The sequence below is a fragment of the Myxine glutinosa genome, chromosome 5 (assembly GCF_964187855.1).
Source record: "Myxine glutinosa chromosome 5, kmMyxGlut1.1, whole genome shotgun sequence".
NCBI lineage: Eukaryota > Metazoa > Chordata > Myxini > Myxiniformes > Myxinidae > Myxine > Myxine glutinosa.
Genome location: NC_136265.1, coordinates 124,556,199 through 124,574,151, shown reverse-complemented (window position 1 = coordinate 124,574,151; position 17,953 = coordinate 124,556,199). Strand labels below are relative to the sequence as shown.

The 17,953-nt window shown below is 43.8% G+C and overlaps 1 protein-coding gene across 2 annotated transcripts in view; it reads right to left on the bottom strand.

Annotated features, from left to right (window-relative positions):
* LOC137415153 (glutamate receptor ionotropic, kainate 2-like) overlaps positions 1 to 17,953 on the bottom strand; it is a 442,078-nt gene that overhangs the window by 63,870 nt on the left and 360,255 nt on the right. The window contains exons 13-14 of one of the 2 annotated variants that reach the window (XM_078778642.1): positions 8,392 to 8,609; positions 3,973 to 4,198 (exon numbers count right to left, since the gene is read on the bottom strand). In XM_078778642.1, the coding sequence (XP_078634768.1) occupies positions 3,973 to 4,198; positions 8,392 to 8,609 (444 nt within the window). Of the gene's footprint in view, positions 1 to 3,871; positions 4,199 to 8,391; positions 8,610 to 17,953 lie in introns of both variants that reach the window. The other variant, XM_078778643.1, reaches the window with a different exon arrangement.

Genomic DNA, 17,953 nt, shown 5'->3' with positions numbered 1-17,953 from the left:
AAGAGACAGAGACAGAAAGAGACAGAGACACAAAGAGACAGAGACAGAGACAGAAAGAGACAGAGACAGAAAGAGACAGAGACAGAGACCGAGACCGAGACCGAGACAGAGAGAGCGAGAGAGAGAGAGATGAGAGAGAGAGAGAGAGAGACAGAGACAGAGACAGAGACAGACAGAGAGAGAGACACAGACAGAGACAGACAGAGAGAGAGACAGAGACAGAGACAGACAGACAGAGAGAGAGAAACTCCTAGAATCAGAGGGAAGGACCACCACTCAGAATGAATTTGGCCTAGATTTTAAACGCTTTGCAGCAACAACAACGTGTCCCAGTGAAATGATTGTTTTGACACAACGATGTTGTGAAAGCCTTTTCTGTACATATAGAAGATGCCAGTGGCAGACGTAATAACCTTGGTAATGGCACTCGGCTGTGCAAAGGTCGTGACTGTAAGTAAAACACGTCCAAGGCATTTCACGAAAGGTCCTATTATCAGCTAAACAAATATATGACACAAGGCTAGTGCGAACCAAGCCAACAAGGGCGGCATTAACTCGGAAACATCTTAACATACACGAGGTACAAACACCAAATTAATTACTGACTTTACAGCAGAGATGGAAATAGGAGAAAAATAGAATACAGAATGGAAGTCTTTAGGTAGTAGGTTGTAGACAGCAACCGCCCAGGGTAGGATTGCCATCCTGACTTAGGAGCGTTAAAGTGGTGCCCGGAACCATCTTACACTCTCCGTGTCAGGATTGTTGGTCTTACTTTATTTCTCACTCAAACTATAGATACCGGACTAGCTTCAACCTCTCTTTCTCGCAAACAAACACCACACATTTTTCATCATACACTTTTCTTCTCTTTTATATAAGGCCTGGCCTCGATGAGGGCTATATAGTCCGTACCTTTGAGCCTCCAACATAAAAAAGAAGGAAATTGGGACGAGGAGAAAGAGAGAAATTAAATTCAAAAGGAGATACAAGGCTCTTCCAAGAGATCTTCAACAAGCCTGGATCATGTGTACAAACTAGAGGACTGTGATCGGAGATCGCTGATGGTTCCCAGTATGGCTAACTCGTAATATTATCCAATTGGTAGCATTTGAAATTCTGCTTCATAATGGCAAAAAAAGTAAAGGCTGTCCACCAATTTTTGTCATAATCATGAGATGTCATGTCATAATCAATAACGTGTCATAATCAATAATGTGTCATAATCACAATGTGTCCATATCATAATCATAATATCATATCATGTCATATCAAATCACATAATCATAATCACATCAATAATGTGTCATAATGTCATAATCTGTCATTTGTCATAATCACCAATGAGAAAGAGAGAGAAAGAGAGAGGAGAAAGAGCGAGAAAGAGAGAGAAAGAGAGAGAAAGAGAGAGAAAGAGCGAGAAAGAGAGAGAAAGAGAGAGAAAGAGCGAGAAAGAGAGAGAAAGAGCGAGAAAGAGAGAGAAAGAGCGAGAAAGAGAGAGAAAGAGCGAGAAAGAGAGAGAAAGAGCGAGAAAGAGAGAGAAAGAGAGAGAGAGAGCGAGAGCGAGAGCGAGAGCGAGAGCGAGAGCGAGAGAGAGAGAGAGAGAAAGAGAGAGAGAAAGAGAGAGAAAGAGAGAGAAAGAGAGAGAAAGAGAGAGAGAGATACACTGGGTCCTCTGTCAAGGAGGTTGGTGGCAGGATTTGCACTCCAGCCCTGTAAAATCACCTCATTCTGTAGTACACACAGTTGTATGTGTTGGGATGGTGCTGAAGAGTCGTCCAAGGAAGGATGCAGCAACATGCTGATCTAGCGTATGCTCCATATATATATGTATATTAAATAATTGATAATTTGATGAGTATGAAATTAAATTAATATAAAATTAAATAATGGATAATTTATGAACAATTAATAATTGTAAATTGAGGAAATATTAAATAATTGGAAGTTGAAAAAATGAATAATTGAAAATGTCATAATTGAACATTGCGGGAATTAAATGTTTGAAAATTGAAAAATTACGTAACTAAAAGAAATTTAACAACTGAAAAATAATTCTTGAAAACGCAGGGTACCACAGACACCAAGACTAAACACTTAATGCCTCTCTGCGAGAACCATAAAAGTCAAGCAAAGCAAAACAAATCGATCGTCACATCTTCGGACACACGGAGTGGAAGAAGCACCTACGGACAAACAACGACGGACAACCTTTGGCCCCGGAAAGTTCCAGATAATGGCCTAAGCTTCAATAGAAGACATCGTGACATTGCTTTGAAGGTGTGACGGCTCACCTCGTGTGATCTACCATATCGATGCTCTCTTTGTGGAAAGCTTTTGAAATCGTCAAACGTGTCATCGCAAGGCAGGTAAGGTGTCGTGCCAAAACTCCGCCGTGCGGAATTCTCAAGCCAATTAGCATTTAAATGCAATTTCGGAGCAGATATTCATTATGGAACTATTTCCATGCTATTTACTTGTTTGCCAAAACGGTAGGGATGAAAGCAATCGTAGGTTTCATGCAAATATTCTGTTAAATTAACTGCAGTCGATAACCGAAATCGGAGCATTAAGAGTGGCATCAAAACAGGGAAATCACAAGGGAATTATCCCACCAATAATCTTTTCACTCTGTGCACATCTGTCTTTTTGTTTTTGTCTCTCCACATGCCTTTGGGGAACAACAAAACAACAAAACAAATGACAGTCTAATACAATAAAGGAGATATAATAAAGGATGTAAAAAAAAAAAGGCAAATCACACCACCAGACTCTAAAGAGGTAACCCTACATCCGACTCATGAAACCTGAAGACGGTAGATGCGTCATGCTACGGGCACAAAGATGGACGGAGTCTCTGGGTCAATTCCGCGTGTGTGTGTGTGTGTGTGTGTGTGTGTGCATGTGTGTGTGTACGTGGATATGTGTGTATGTGTGTGTGTATATGTGTGTATGTGTATGTGTATGTGTGTGTGTGTGTGTATGTGTGTGTGTGAATGTGTGTGTGTATGTGTGTATATGTGTGTATATGTGTGTGTGTGTGTGTGTGTATATGTGTGTATGTGTGTATGTGTGTATGTGTATGTGTGTGTGTGTGAATGTGTGTGTGTATGTGTGTATATGTGTGTATGTGTGTGTGTGTGTGTGTGTGTGTGTGTGTGTGTGTTTGTATGTGTGTGTGTGTGTGTATATGTGTGTATGTGTATATGTGTGTATGTGTGTATATGTGTGTATGTGTATATGTGTGTATGTGTGTATGTTTGTATGTGTGTATGTGTGTATGTGTATATGTGTATATGTGTATGGGCATGTGTGTGTATTTGTGTGTGTGCATGTGCATGTGTATATGTGCATGTGTAAGTGTACGTGTGCGTGTGTGTACGTGTCCGTGTCTGTGTGTGTGTGTGTGTGTACGCCCAGATTAGGTAGTGTAACAGTTAGAGTGTACGCTCCAAGTCTGGGAGGGCTGTGGTTCGAATCTCTTCCGAGTCATAGTAACAACTTTAATAAACGGGACGTGCTGCTTCCTTGCTTGATGCTCAACATTTAAAGGATAGAGCAGGAACAACCAAAGTTGGGAAACCATTGCGGATGCTTGCTGGGCATACTGGTCTTCTGTGTTGAAGCTCCTTGTAAGGGAACTCGTATTATTAATGTTCACGTAATTCATGTAAAAGTCCGCTGATGTCTGCCAATGTCTTTGTCCTCCATGTTCTTTAGGCACTAACTCCCCAATGAGCCTTAGATCAATGTAATAAAAGGTCGTGGCAGTGCGCATGGAACGGTCAGATTAAAGACCTCTTATAGGAAAAGATGGCGCGTGCCCTGGGATGATCGCGATAGTCGAATTGAAATGATCATGCAATGTTACCCCGAGTATGGAAGTCACCACCCGTCGTGCCCACCGACATGCAGGTGCAACAGGGCCACGATCATGGACACGCCGAGGCAAACACGGAACGGGACGCGTACCCAGGGACGTTCCGATGCCGAAGCCCTTGCCGTCCAGAAGGCCCCCGACCTGCGTGAGGTTGCAGTTCTTCTGTGTGACGTACTCGATGGTCGTGGACTCCATGAGGAAAGCGTAGTTTGTAGACAGAACTCTCTGCATTCCTTCCTCATTACTCTTCACGAACGCAGTCTTTGCTCGACTATTCATGAAGGCCCACATCTTCTCATACGTGGATATTTTGGACTTCTGATGGTGCGAAAGAAAATGATATAAAACATACTGTGAGAATGAGACGCCGAAACAAACAAATATGGGATTTGGGAAAAGAAGTGAGGATTAAAATCATAATGCTACATACATTTTTTCGAGGATTTTACTGCATTTCTCGAGAGGAAACTTGCATTCCTATTCCAGGTAGCCTGTTTTCTCTTCCCATATCTGACAATTTACCTCAATATGCTGGGGATCACCTGTTAAATCCCATATACTGTGTTGATTTCCCTATTAATCGAAATCGATTGAATTATTGTAGTTCATAAAGCATATTGATGTTTCCTAAGGACTTTCGACTGTTTCCTAAGGTCTTATTCGTGATGCAGGTATGAACTCCTACGATGACCTGCATGTGACCAGTGCAAAAAGGTGGTGAGAATTAAATTGTGAATGTGTGAGAGCACCACGAGCCGAACACCTATCAGAGGGTTACGACGGTTAATTGAGAAAAAAATAGAAAATTAAACAAAATGAAAATTAAATAATTGATTTAAGAACAGTAAAATAATTGAAAATTGAGAAAATATTAAATAATTGGAAATTGGAAAAATAAATAATTGAAAATGTAATAATTAAGCATTGGGAAAATTAAATAATTGATGATTTAAGAACAGTAAAATAATTGAGAATTGAGAAAATATTAAATAATTGGAAATTGAGAAAATATTAAATAATTGAAAATAGGAAAAATCAATAATTGAAAATGTAATAATTAAGCATTGGGAAAATTAAATAATTGAAAATTGAGAAAATATTAAATAATTGGAAATTGGAAAAATCAATAATTGAAAATGTAATAATTAAGCATTGGGAAAATTAAATAATTGAAAATTGAGAAAATATTAAATAATTGGAAATTGGAAAAATCAATAATGGAAAATGTAATAATTAAGCATTGGGAAAATTAAATAATTGAAAATTGAGAAAATATTAAATAATTGTAAATTGCAAAAATCAATAATTGAAAATGTAATAATTAAGCATTGGGAAAATTAAATAATTGAAAATTGAGAAAATATTAAATAATTGGAAATTGGAAAAATCAATAATGGAAAATGTAATAATTAAGCATTGGAAAAATTAAATAACTGAAAATTGAGAAAATATTAAATAATTGGAAATTGGAAAAATCAATAATGGAAAATGTAATAATTAAGCATTGGGAAAATTAAATAATTGAAAATTGAGAAAACATTAAATAAATGGAAATTGGAAAAATTAATAATTGAAAATGTAATAATTAAGCATTGGGAAAATTAAATAATTGAAAATTGAGAAAATATTAAATAATTGGGAATTGGAAAAATGAATAATTGAAAATGTAATAATTAAGCATTGGGAAAATTAAATAATTGAAAATTGAGAAAATATTAAATAATTGGAAAAATCAATGATTGAAAATGTAATAATTAAGCATTGGGAAAATTAAATAATTGAAAATTGAGAAAATATTAAATAATTGGAAATTAGAAAAATCAATAATTGAAAATGTAATAATTAAGCATTGGGAAAATTAAATAATTGAAAATTGAGAAAATATTAAATAATTGGAAATTGGAAAAATCAATAATTGAAAATGTAATAATTAAGCATTGGGGAAATTAAATAATTGAAAATTGAGAAAATATTAAATAATTGTAAATTGCAAAAATCAATAATTGAAAATGTAATAATTAAGCATTGGGAAAATTAAATAATTGAAAATTGAGAAAATATTAAATAATTGGAAATTGGAAAAATCAATAATGGAAAATGTAATAATTAAGCATTGGGAAAATTAAATAATTGAAAATTGAGAAAACATTAAATAATTGGAAATTGGAAAAATTAATAATTGAAAATGTAATAATTAAGCATTGGGAAAATTAAATAATTGAAAATTGAGAAAATATTAAATAATTGGGAATTGGAAAAATGAATAATTGAAAATGTAATAATTAAGCAATGGGAAAATTAAATAATTGAAAATTGAGAAAATATTAAATAATTGGAAAAATCAATGATTGAAAATGTAATAATTAAGCATTGGGAAAATTAAATAATTCAAAATTGAGAAAATATTAAATAATTGGAAATTGGAAAAATCAATAATTGAAAATGTAATAATTAAGCATTGGGAAAATTAAATAATTGAAAATTGAGAAAACATTAAATAATTGGAAAAATCAATAATTGAAAATGTAATAATTAAGCATTGGGAAAATTAAATAATTGAAAATTGAGAAAATATTAAATAATTGGAAATTGGAAAAATCAATAATTGAAAATGTAATAATTAAGCATTGGGAAAATTAAATAATTGAAAATTGAGAAAATATTAAATAATTGGAAATTGGGAAAATCAATAATTGTAAATGTAATAATTAAGCATTGGGAAAATTATATAATTGAAAATTGAGAAAATATTGAATAATTGAAAATTTAAAAATTATATAAATAAAAAATTATTTATATAATTATTGGTACCGATTAGAGTGAACAACTGAAGTTGATGGACATACCTACACCACCGGTACTGTGCTTCCCTTTGAGATGTCTAATCCATGATAAACTGCCAGGGAAGTGCATCCCTCAGGTGGCATGTTAAGCTGGGAATCCATCTGCTATCATTGATTGCTCATTGACATTAAGGATCGAACGCTGTCTTTCCACAAAGAGTGGGTGAATTATCGCCGGCATCCTGGCTAAGGTCTAAATTAATGCTCTAATCAACCTCATTTCTCAAGCTAACCACCTATTGGTGGCTCCCGAGTTATTTCAGCTGTGTGAAAGGAGTGTAAACTAGCCAAATATGGTATTACGTATTATATGATGGCTCTCCACCTTCGTCCATCAACTGGCCTAACGTCATTCTCTGTCATTATTTCTTAACCGTCATTAGCACTCCATGTGTTCTTCTTCTACATCACAATCTATACCTCTTCTTCCTCACAAATATTATTTTCCAAACCTGTCTCTCACCTCATCACTTTTATTTGAATACATGTGCTAAGGCTCGAAGGAGAGCTGACACACACACACACACACACACACACACACACACACACACACACACACACACACACACACACATCTCGTTTTTTCATTTCTGTTCCTCACAATTCTATCCCTCTCTTTCATTCACAGACACAGACACACACACACACACACACACACACACACACACACACACACACACACACACACACACACACTTAATTAATTGTACTGTATCGGTTGTTCCTAAACTTAAATAATTTAAAGGATTGTTGTAAATGATGTTAATTTTACAACATCCCATATTCAACTTTATTTAAATTTTAAACCTCAAACATAGTTCCTCCACCTAAAGCAAGAACCTTAACCCGTAAGCAACTGACTAGTTTCCCGACTGCATGGATCATCAGCTGGGCACCGTTCTTCCTCGAGGTTTCAATCCTTTCAGATTTTTTCAGAAACACACACACACACACACACTTTCGAGACAAACACAACACAGCCAATGATCTTGGGGGAAATGCCGTCACCAACGTCACTTCCTGTGATACTCGAGGTACCAGCGACGTCACAACAATGGCACCGCTTTTCTCTTCGTACTCAGCGCGGCATTTCCTCAAGAGGTATTTCCTCCTCCACGTGGATGCCAACCGAAAGGGATTGTCCGTGCTCTACCTTTTCAAGCAAGGAAGCAGCACGTTCCATTTTAAAAGTCTTTGGTATGACTTGAACCGGTCCAAACCGGATGAGTGTTTTTTAGGAGACACCATCTCCTCACTGGATGGCCGTTGGCTCCCTACGGGAGATCATCTGCCCTTTGTCAGGGTTTGTTTTGGGTCCTGGCAGGGTGTCATAGACACCATCCCCACTAGCAAAGCCAGTGAGGTGTGTCGGTTTAGTCGTCGCCAACCCAACCATGTGGCAGGTAGTACTACTGGGTTACATGTTACCATTGGCAGTCCCAAAAGACTGACCTGACCTGACCACTTGGTCCATCAACCCTCCCGTGCCTTCAACAAAAATTATTTCAACCCTCTCTTCCTCCCCCAAACCACCCTCATTATGTCGGACTCCGTATGTTCGTTGTCGTCATCACCAAGTCCCAAGAAAGATCATGGCTGATAGTTTCATATCTATCAATATGTAGAATGTTGAGTTCAGGACTGTGAGGACCGTGCATGCAGACCAACCTTGAAGAAGGCCATTGTAGACCCATCCCGCACAGCTCCATACTCAATCTTTGTTTGCTTGGCAAGGTCATCAGCAGAAGAGATCGGGGACTCCATTCGCTCCACAGTGAGGAATGCAGCCAAGTTAGCCGTATAGGAGGAAATAAGAATGAGAGTAAAGAACCACCAGATTCCTCCAACAATGCGCGTGGACAAAGCTTTTGGCATCAGCTCCGAGCCTATGGTTGGGGTGCAGGGGATTGGGGGAAACAGGGACAAAATAAAACGAGAGAAGTCCAAGGCGTGCCATCGCAAATTACTATGGTTCCCACCCAAAGCAAAGTTGAAAGATGGCATAAAGTTCCACCAGGAATAACCCAATATCAAATTTTGAGATAAAAAAAATTCTCCCCCATTTTGACCCAATGTAACCCCAAGTTCCACCCCCTGGGCCATGAACCAGGGGGTCAAATAAAAAAAATCGTTACATATTTCATGTGACTCCCCATAACGATTCCATGTACAAAGTTTCCTTTCAAAAATGTTTTAAAAGGCCTTTTGGCATGGAGGGGTGGGGGTTGGGGGGGAATTATACTGATCTTGCACCTTGTTGCCCTGTGGTGATCATAACTACCAGGTTTGGTGAATTTCTGCCCAACCATTTAGGAGGAGATAGCGTGACGGTCGGACACACAGACAGAAAGATGGAGCCGGTTATAATACGATAAATTACAACACACACACACACACACACACACACACACACACACACACACACACACACACACACACACACACACACACACACACACATATATATATATATATATATATATATATATATATATATATTGTTGCGGTTTTGAGAACCCTTCACATGTAAATATTTGTAATAATTCCCTTATAAATAATCCCCTGTAAATATCCCCATTATTTGGCTAATATTAAAGATCGCACCCTAGTTAGTCCATGTACAACACGTAGAACACCATAGGACCTCTCTGTAGTTATCTCATTATTTTGTGTGTCAGTTAAGGATCTGTACCCAATAGTTGAATCTACGTTGCATTAATCAAATAACCTAGGCCCCCTTGCAACCACATTCATTTTGCGGCAATAGCTGCCCTCCAACTAAGTGCGCGCCTCTGCCAGCCGTAGCCGCCTTAGCGCTCGCCCACAAGGCGCCATTGAACACGCGGTAATCTGGAGGAAAAAGGGGAGGAGTGGGTTCGAGCGCCAGGAATGAGGCATGGCCTGTCAATGTCTCCTCAAGGGGTGGAGCCAGCGAGCCCTCGCCGGCCAACCAGGGCCGAGGTGAGCCGACCGGTAGGCGTGTCCTAGGAGCCGGCGGCTGGATACAGGAACGCCCAATAAAAGCGGCTGGGAGGGACTGCTTCACCAGATGAGTGCAAAGGTCCGAGATACGAGGTACCAGATGAGCATACAGCTGAATTGTACGGCAGGAGAGTGGGTCCGTTGACCGCGACAATACCGCAATATATTCGCATTGTCCGACCGGGTGAAACCGATACGTGCAGCTGCCGCCGGGTTTCGCCTCAAGCCCGGAGCGTGGACCGGAGCAGACCTGGAGCGGACCTCAATGCTGTGCCATCTGCCCGGACCTTCCTGCCCTGCCATCTGCTTGGACCTTCTCCCCCTTCCAGCCATTCCTTCCTGCCATTCCCTATTCGTGTAAGTCTGTTTGTTCTGTCTGGGCGTATGATAATATAAGACTGTTTTTAAGGTTGCCCGATGTCCTTTTATTTCCTCTCCTTGTATATTCCCTTCTTTCGTTTCCTCTTGTAGATAGTGAATAAACCTGTGTTCTTTCTTACCCTTTTGGTTTCTTCTTCCCCCGATCGCTTTAGTCCTTTCCCAATTGAGTACCTGTGGCACGATTCGGCCAATGCTCGGAGTCAGGTTTAGTCTTTTGTTAACAGCCCGAGTCGCAGCTCGCTTCGCTCGGCGCATCCATTCACGCTGCGGCCTGCGTGGGAGTATCTCCTCGCTTATGGCCGGTGGTAGTAATTAGATTGATTGGGCTTACAACCCTACTTACCACCGACCGGAAGGGACGTCATACTTCCAGGACCGGCGGACGGCCAGCTTAACAGGACAAGGGGATTAACCCCCCCCCTTGCTAACGGGAGTGCAGGCCCCCGGATCCGTAACAATATACACACACACACACACACACACACACACACACATACACACACGCACACACCTACATATACAAGCCTTAGCGCTTGCTTGCTAGCAGCGTTTGCTGCATCAAATGCCATTGCGCACGCGGTCAGGCTGGCCAAAAAGGGCGGAGCACGGGGAGGAGGCGTGGCCCCCCCGTCGACTCATCATCAAAGGTGGAGCCAGCGAGCCCTCGCCGACCAACCAGGGCTGAGGTAAGCTCGCTAGTGGGCGTAGCCCTATGAAGGCGGCTTGATTTCAACGCGCGAGATATAAGCGCGAGCGCGAAGCCCTATTACGGACTGCGCAGGGAGCCACCATTGATGACGGACTGAGCAGATTGCATCATTGATTACGGACTGCGCAGGGAACCATTGCTTGATACGAACTGCGCCAAAAGAGAGCTCGATTACCTAGAACTGCGCTGGGGGATGCTGATGATTACGAACTGCGCAGGGAGCGACCAACTGTATCGGACTGCGCCGGGGACTTCTGTTGAACTGCAGCACGTTATGAACGTTGAGAGAGAGAAAGCCGAATACCTTCCCCGATATATGAACCCCGCGAAGTAAGGTCCGCTAGCGTGCAACAATATACGAGCAGCGCTACCTGCTGGGTTTCGCCGCGGAGCTGGAGCGTGGATCGGAGCCGGAACCCACGCCATCCTTCTGCTTGGACATTCCTTCCCTGCCACCATTACTCCTTTCGTGTAAGTCTGTTTGTGTTGTCCTGGGCGTGATAATTAAGACTGTATAAGGTTGACCTGGGTCTGCTTCTTCTTCTTCCCTTGTACATTTACCCTTCCGTTTCCTCTTTAATTATTGTGGTAATAAATTCTTGTGCTCCTTAGTCTAGTAGGAAGACTAGGTCCCCCTGCACCCCCCGGAGATATACTTCTAATCAGTGTTTCTAGATTGGAAAAAATGTGTAGAAAATGACTAGCTATGGCCCCAAGCTGAAAAAATGTCCCACATACCATTTGTATGCAAATTACTGCTGCAAATTTTATGCAAAATTATGCAAATTTTATGCAAATTTTTGATGAGGAGTAGAGTTGAGGGGTCTTTGAGGGCTTCATCGAGGTGCTCTCGGTTGCAAGACTGGGTCATTCTGAGAAGCACAGCAGGGTCAGAGATCATGATGTTCTCCTCCTCAGTGAATCTCTCCATCACCAGCCTCTCCATTGCCTCACACACTGTTTTGAGGCAAAAGAGGGACTTTGCGTAGGCCTTTCCACTGAGAACACCTTTGAGAGATCCACTTGTTACTAGTTGTGCCTCAAAGAGAATCTCTGCATATCCAGAACCACGCATCTTGTGTCCAGTGAGCATCCCGATGTAGTTCATGGATGTGTGGAAGGGTCCAATCGTTACTACATGACTAGCAAATTCATTTGGCCAGCGCCAGATGATGGGAAGGGCTTTCATGCAGACACCCAGATCAAATGTATTCAGGACCCATCTCTGACCCACCTCAGCAGTTGCTGCCTCGGAACGCTCATCATTCACACCGCCAGCAGAGAATGACACAGTCTATGCCACTACGATGCAAGAGTACTACATCTGGCTCTTCATCAGATACATTGGAAGCTGTGGCCTGCAGCCTGTGCCTGGGCTAGGGGGTTTCACCTCTGCAACTGGTTCTCCCCCACCCAGCAAATCAACAGTCGACTACTGCACGCCTATCCACCAACCGATCACAGACAACGCAGTTGTTCGTGAGCTACTGAAGCGTTCCGAGGCAGCAACTGCTGAGGTGGGTCAGAGATGGGTCCTGAATACATTTGATCTGGGTGTCTGCATGAAAGCCCTTCCCATCATCTGGCGCTGGCCAAATGAATTTGCTAGTCATGTAGTAACGATTGGACCCTTCCACACATCCATGAACTACATCGGGATGCTCACTGGACACAAGATGCGTGGTTCTGGATATGCAGAGATTCTCTTTGAGGCACAACTAGTAACAAGTGGATCTCTCAAAGGTGTTCTCAGTGGAAAGGCCTACGCAAAGTCCCTCTTTTGCCTCAAAACAGTGTGTGAGGCAATGGAGAGGCTGTTGATGGAGAGATTCACTGAGGAGGAGAACATCATGATCTCTGACCCTGCTGTGCTTCTCAGAATGACCCAGTCTTGCAACCGAGAGCACCTCGATGAAGCCCTCAAAGACCCCTCAACTCTACTCCTCATCAAAAATTTGCATAAAATTTGCATAATTTTGCATAAAATTTGCAGCAGTAATTTGCATAAAAATGGTATGTGGGACATTTTTTCAGCTTGGGGCCATAGCTAGTCATTTTCTACACATTTTTTCCAATCTAGAAACACTGATTAGAAGTATATCTCCGGGGGGTGCAGGGGGACCTAGTCTTCCTACTAGACTACCTCCTTACTTTGGTTTCTTCTGTCCGATCGTCTTAGTCTTTTCACAATTGAATATACGTGGCACGATTTCGACAATCGCTCAGGATCGGGTTAGTCAACCGCTAACGGCTCGGGCTTTCGATTGCTAACTGCTCGGCAAATTCCATCTTGTCCACGGTCCGAGCAGGAGTTATCTCCCTGCTTCACGGCCAGGGGTAGCACTCAGGTATTTATTTGGAAGTTCATTGACCAATCACCCTGGCTACTCCCGACCGGAAGGAGCGTTATAACTTCAAGGGTTGGGGAATGGCCAGCTTAAAAGACAATGGGGATTAACCCCCCCCCCCCCCCACTTAGTAATGGGAGTGCCGAACCCCGAATCCGCAACAATTGGTGTCTGGGAGTGGGATTTGTACCCGAACCAAATTTTGTAAATTTTGAGAAAATTTGGTCAAAAATTACGATCGGCCAAAATTTTTATTAACATCCAAATTGAATCGTGCCATGGCTAGTCAAGGTGATCGGATGCCGGTGGGGGTAGATGAAGAGGGGTTAGAGGCAACCCAGGACCCCAGGGAAGAAGTGGGAGAAATGGAGGAGGAAGTTAATGAGGATGCAGCAGTATGGGTTGCAGGCGTGCAAAATGGCGGCACCTCGCACATGGCGACGAGGGCTGCGCCCGCTGCGCAATGGGGGGGATGAATGTGCAGGACCTCATGGCGCAGATTCATGCAGCCATACAAATGGGGAATATGGGATTGAGAAATGAATTGAGGAATGATATGGGAGACCAAATTGGGGGGCTAGAAGGCAAATTGGTAGGTTTAGAGTACAAATTGGGGGGAAAATTGGAGGACGTAAATGGCCAAGCCAAAGAAATTAATGAGGGGTTGACAAGGGACAAAGCCAGGTATGAGACAAAGGAATTGGAGAGGGAGAGAAACCGCGGGTTGAGCGAGGAGGTCGCATTTGTACGCGACGAGGTAACGCGGCTTGAGGAACGCGGGAGAAGCGAAGTGGAGCAAGGCAAGGTCACGTGGACGGGTATAGAAATCGCGACCCGGGGTATAGAAAAGGCAATGGCCGCAGAATTAAAAGAAAAAATTTGGAGCGCGCCGGCGGTCGTTGGGCTAAGAAAAGAAACCGAAGCAATAGTGGAAATTGAGGCGGAAGAGACGGACTTAGAAGAGCAACAGCGGGAGGAAAGGATGGAAAATGTGCAAAGTCCGTGTTCGCATCTTGATGCTGTACTTCCTAACCAAATGGAAAGTTTGCAGATGGTGGAGCGAAGAAGAAGAAGCCCGTAGGTGAGCCGGGTAGCATATGGGACGAAAAGATTTTTCGGAAAAGTGTTTGGCGCGAAAAGTTTTTTCGCGTGCTTGGGATTCAGGCGTAACATGGGCGCTTGTGGAAGGTCCTTTGTGCACTGTGCTAAAGTGAATGGCGCGCGTGTGAGGAAGAAGAGTGCGCCGGAGCGAGAGTGTGATACTGAAACCGAGTGCGAGAGTGAATGCACATCGGAGTGTGAGTGTGGACGTGGAACAATGAGTGATACAGAGAGTGAGATGGATGAGGAGCGGGTGCGAGAATGCACACCTGGGATGGTTGTGGAGCGTGTGCGTGGGAGCACACCGGAGCGCGTGAGTGGGTGGATGCTGGAATGCACACCCGTGGTGAGTGTTACGGAGTACGTAACAGAGGAGTGGTGTGAAATGGAGTGTGCGAGTAGGATGAGTGCGCGAGAAGGTGCGCGAGAGGAGTGGTGCATAACAGAGTGCGTAAGAAAGGGGTATGCACGAGCGAGTGCTGTGACAAAGTGTATGGGATGTATGAGAGGCGTTGGAGCACCGCGTTTGGGGAGTGAGAGAAGGAACGAGTGGTGTGAGCAAGCGAGGGAAGCATCGACATTGACCGGGGCAGCGTTTAGGCCGACGTATAGCCGACGCGAGCGCTCGGGGCGTGATGCTCTTTGTGTGCTACGAGGGCCGGCCGGGATCGTAGCCGCGTCGCTTCTGTTCGGAGCGCCCTGCACGATTCGGGCCGGGTCCGGCCCTGTATGGTCGGGGCCGCGTCGTTCAGGCGATCGGCGCGATTCCGGGGGAGAAAGGCCAGGTCGGACCTGCGCCCTCTGGCGGGGGCGGCGTTCTGGCCAGGTGAGGTTGGGTCATCGGGCAGGAGACCACAAGGCTCCGCACGGGGATGGACCGTGGCATCTCAGACCGAGTATGCCTCCTCCCCAGAATCGATGCCGGACGGACCCAACCAACAGTAGACCAACCATCGCACCGATAGCCGGCTTTTCGAAGTCGAGCTATGGAAATGTATTTCCCGCACCGAGGCCCGTAGTGTAGTGGACTGATCGTAGTAGTAATGGCGATAGTGATGGCGAATGGTAGTTTTACCATTCACCTCACATCATTTGGGCAAAGGAGCAGTAGTTTTATGGGGTTTTGGCTGTACAAACTAGCCCGGGAGGGTTAGGTTATTGATAGGGAATCTAGAGATGACCATAGGGGACTGTAGAATTAAGTAGTGACATAGTACATGTAGTGGGGACGTAGTATAGGGTAGTTGGATTATAATGACGTGGGATGTGCATAGTATAAGGGATGACAGGGAAGCACTAAGTTAGAGGGAAAACCAGGTAGATTAGATGATGCAGTGTGTTTGTAATGAGGGTGATGAAGTGAGGCAATGCTCGTGAGAATGATGTGTGTGTGTAGAAAGTGCATGAGCAGAGTATTGAGAATGGGTGTGATTGTGCATTGAGTGAATGGCTTGCATGGTGGCAAGGGAGAATGGTTGGATGGAATAAATGGTCTGGAATAAATGGTCTGGAATGGATGGTGTGGAGTGGGAGTGTGGAATACGTGGAGTGGAGTGTATGGTGCGAAAGAGTGAGTGGGGGAAGGATGGACCCCTTCACGAGTACCCGGGGAGGGTAGTTTAAATTTAGGTAGAGGGAGTAGGTAAATTGTGGTTGGATATTGGCATCTGTGGTGCGAATAGTAGCAAGTGGTTGCTTTGAGTGGGTGCATTAGTGGAGTAAATTGGCTGGGCGTGTGGCCTGTTAGTGAGAATGGTTGGTTGGGCACTCCGCCACTGTTAGTCTGTCGGCCAGGTGAGGCCGCAGGTAGGCTCTGGGAGCCAGTTTGAGTCCAATGGGACCCGGGATCCTATGGAGAGGACTCGGGTAGCCCGGCGCCAGAGAGGGCGGTAAGGGGTGAGAGAGCCAGAGTGCCTTCCCCCAGGTAGGTTAGGGTGAGGAGCAGGTAAGCTCGGGTGGCGACATTCAGTGGCGGAGGTGTGCAGGTGAGCGGACCTGCTGGTGAGCCACACGACCCAGCCCTGAAATTGTGCGAGGGCACAGGGAGTAGAATCGGGGCAGTGAGACCCAAAATTGGAGAGCACCACAGTATGTTCAATGGGAGTTTGGTTCTTAGAACCACATAGAGTAAAGATGGCCAATGGTTTGGCAGGGAAAGACCCCGGGTAGTGTAAAGTGTGGTAATGTCATTTAGAGGTATAGTTTAGGATTGGAAATCTCTTCGCACCATCCGCATCCGCTCACCTGAGGTGAGAAGACTCCACACCGATTTTGCAAATGTTTGGTATGTGAAGGACGCATCGTGATTGGGGGTGACATTGTGTTTGTGATTCCATCCCTTCCTCCTTAGGAGGGATTGATGACCAATTTGGATTAGGGGAGATATGGGAGACAGGATGTTAGCGACGGATTTGTAAATTGTGTAGATACGGGGAGGGGCAAGGGGTAGGATAGGTGACATGGGGGGTGACGAACGGTAGGGACGGGCTTTCTCAGCTCGCTCTCCCGCGCCCTTCATGTCGCATTGCCTTGTGTTGATGTCTACCCTTGCGCCCTTGCACCCCGCTAACCCTGCTTTGTCTTCCTTCCCCACTCATGGACCATGGTCTTTGTGTGCTGAGGGGAAAGTGTTCAGGTGTCGCAGTTGTGCGCCCGCACCCTCGCTGCTTGCCTGCCTGGACCGGTACACCACCTATGGACCACACGTTCTGTGGCCAAGCCCACCATATATGGACCACACGTTCTGTGGCCTGGCCCCTCTGTTGGCGCAAACCATTGCTGCCAGCATCTTGCTTGCGGACCACGGTCAAGGTGGCAACTATGCCAAGCAGGTGGACCACCTTAGTTGGCCCCTGCTTGCCGTAATAAAATTTAAAAAATGGACGCGGTTTGTGCCCTTTTTATTGATTAAATAGGCCGCAAGAAAGAACATCAAGACGCCAAGAAACATCGGCTGAGCAGCCATCGGCCCAGCGGAGAAGACGCCAGTTTATTTTTGGAAATGTGTATGACTGTGCATTTGTTGGTGCTTTTTGGTGGTGCTTTTTGTGCTTTTTAGTGCACTGTATTATTTGATTGTGCATTTCTGTGCATGTGGGTATGGTGTATCGGTACAGTGCAGTGCATGACCTTTCCTCTTATCAAAAACATCTGCTTTTGCCTTCCCAAAAGACAGGTCCTGGGTTCTAGTTGTAAATAATCCAAATAGTAGTAGTGTCTTTGTAAATAATGCTCCCCACTGGTTAAATGTTTAGTTTGAGAATTAATTCCGCAATTCGGTTAGTCTGTGGGCATGAGTCTGCCAGGTAGAATGCACCCAGCAGGCGGGACATATCTAGTTTTAAAAATGTCGCACTCAGGGTGAGGTTAACACGAGAGGGTAACTACACCTAAGTGTCACACATAATTGTAAAAGATATCCCTTGTGAAATGGCCCGGGACGGGCCTGGAGAAAGGGAGGGTGCAGTGTTACGGTTTGTAGAACCGGCACTTGTAAATAATAATCCTTGTAAATAATTCCCTGTAAATATTCCCATTTTCTAAAGGTTAAAGGTAGCACCCTAATTAGTCCATATACAACACGCAGGGCACCATAGGAACTCTTTCAGTTATTTCATTAGTATGTGTTTCAGGTAAGGCTCTGTTTCCAATAGGTTGACTCTGCATTGCATTAATTAAATAAGATAGGTCCTTCAATCCCGTGCATTTT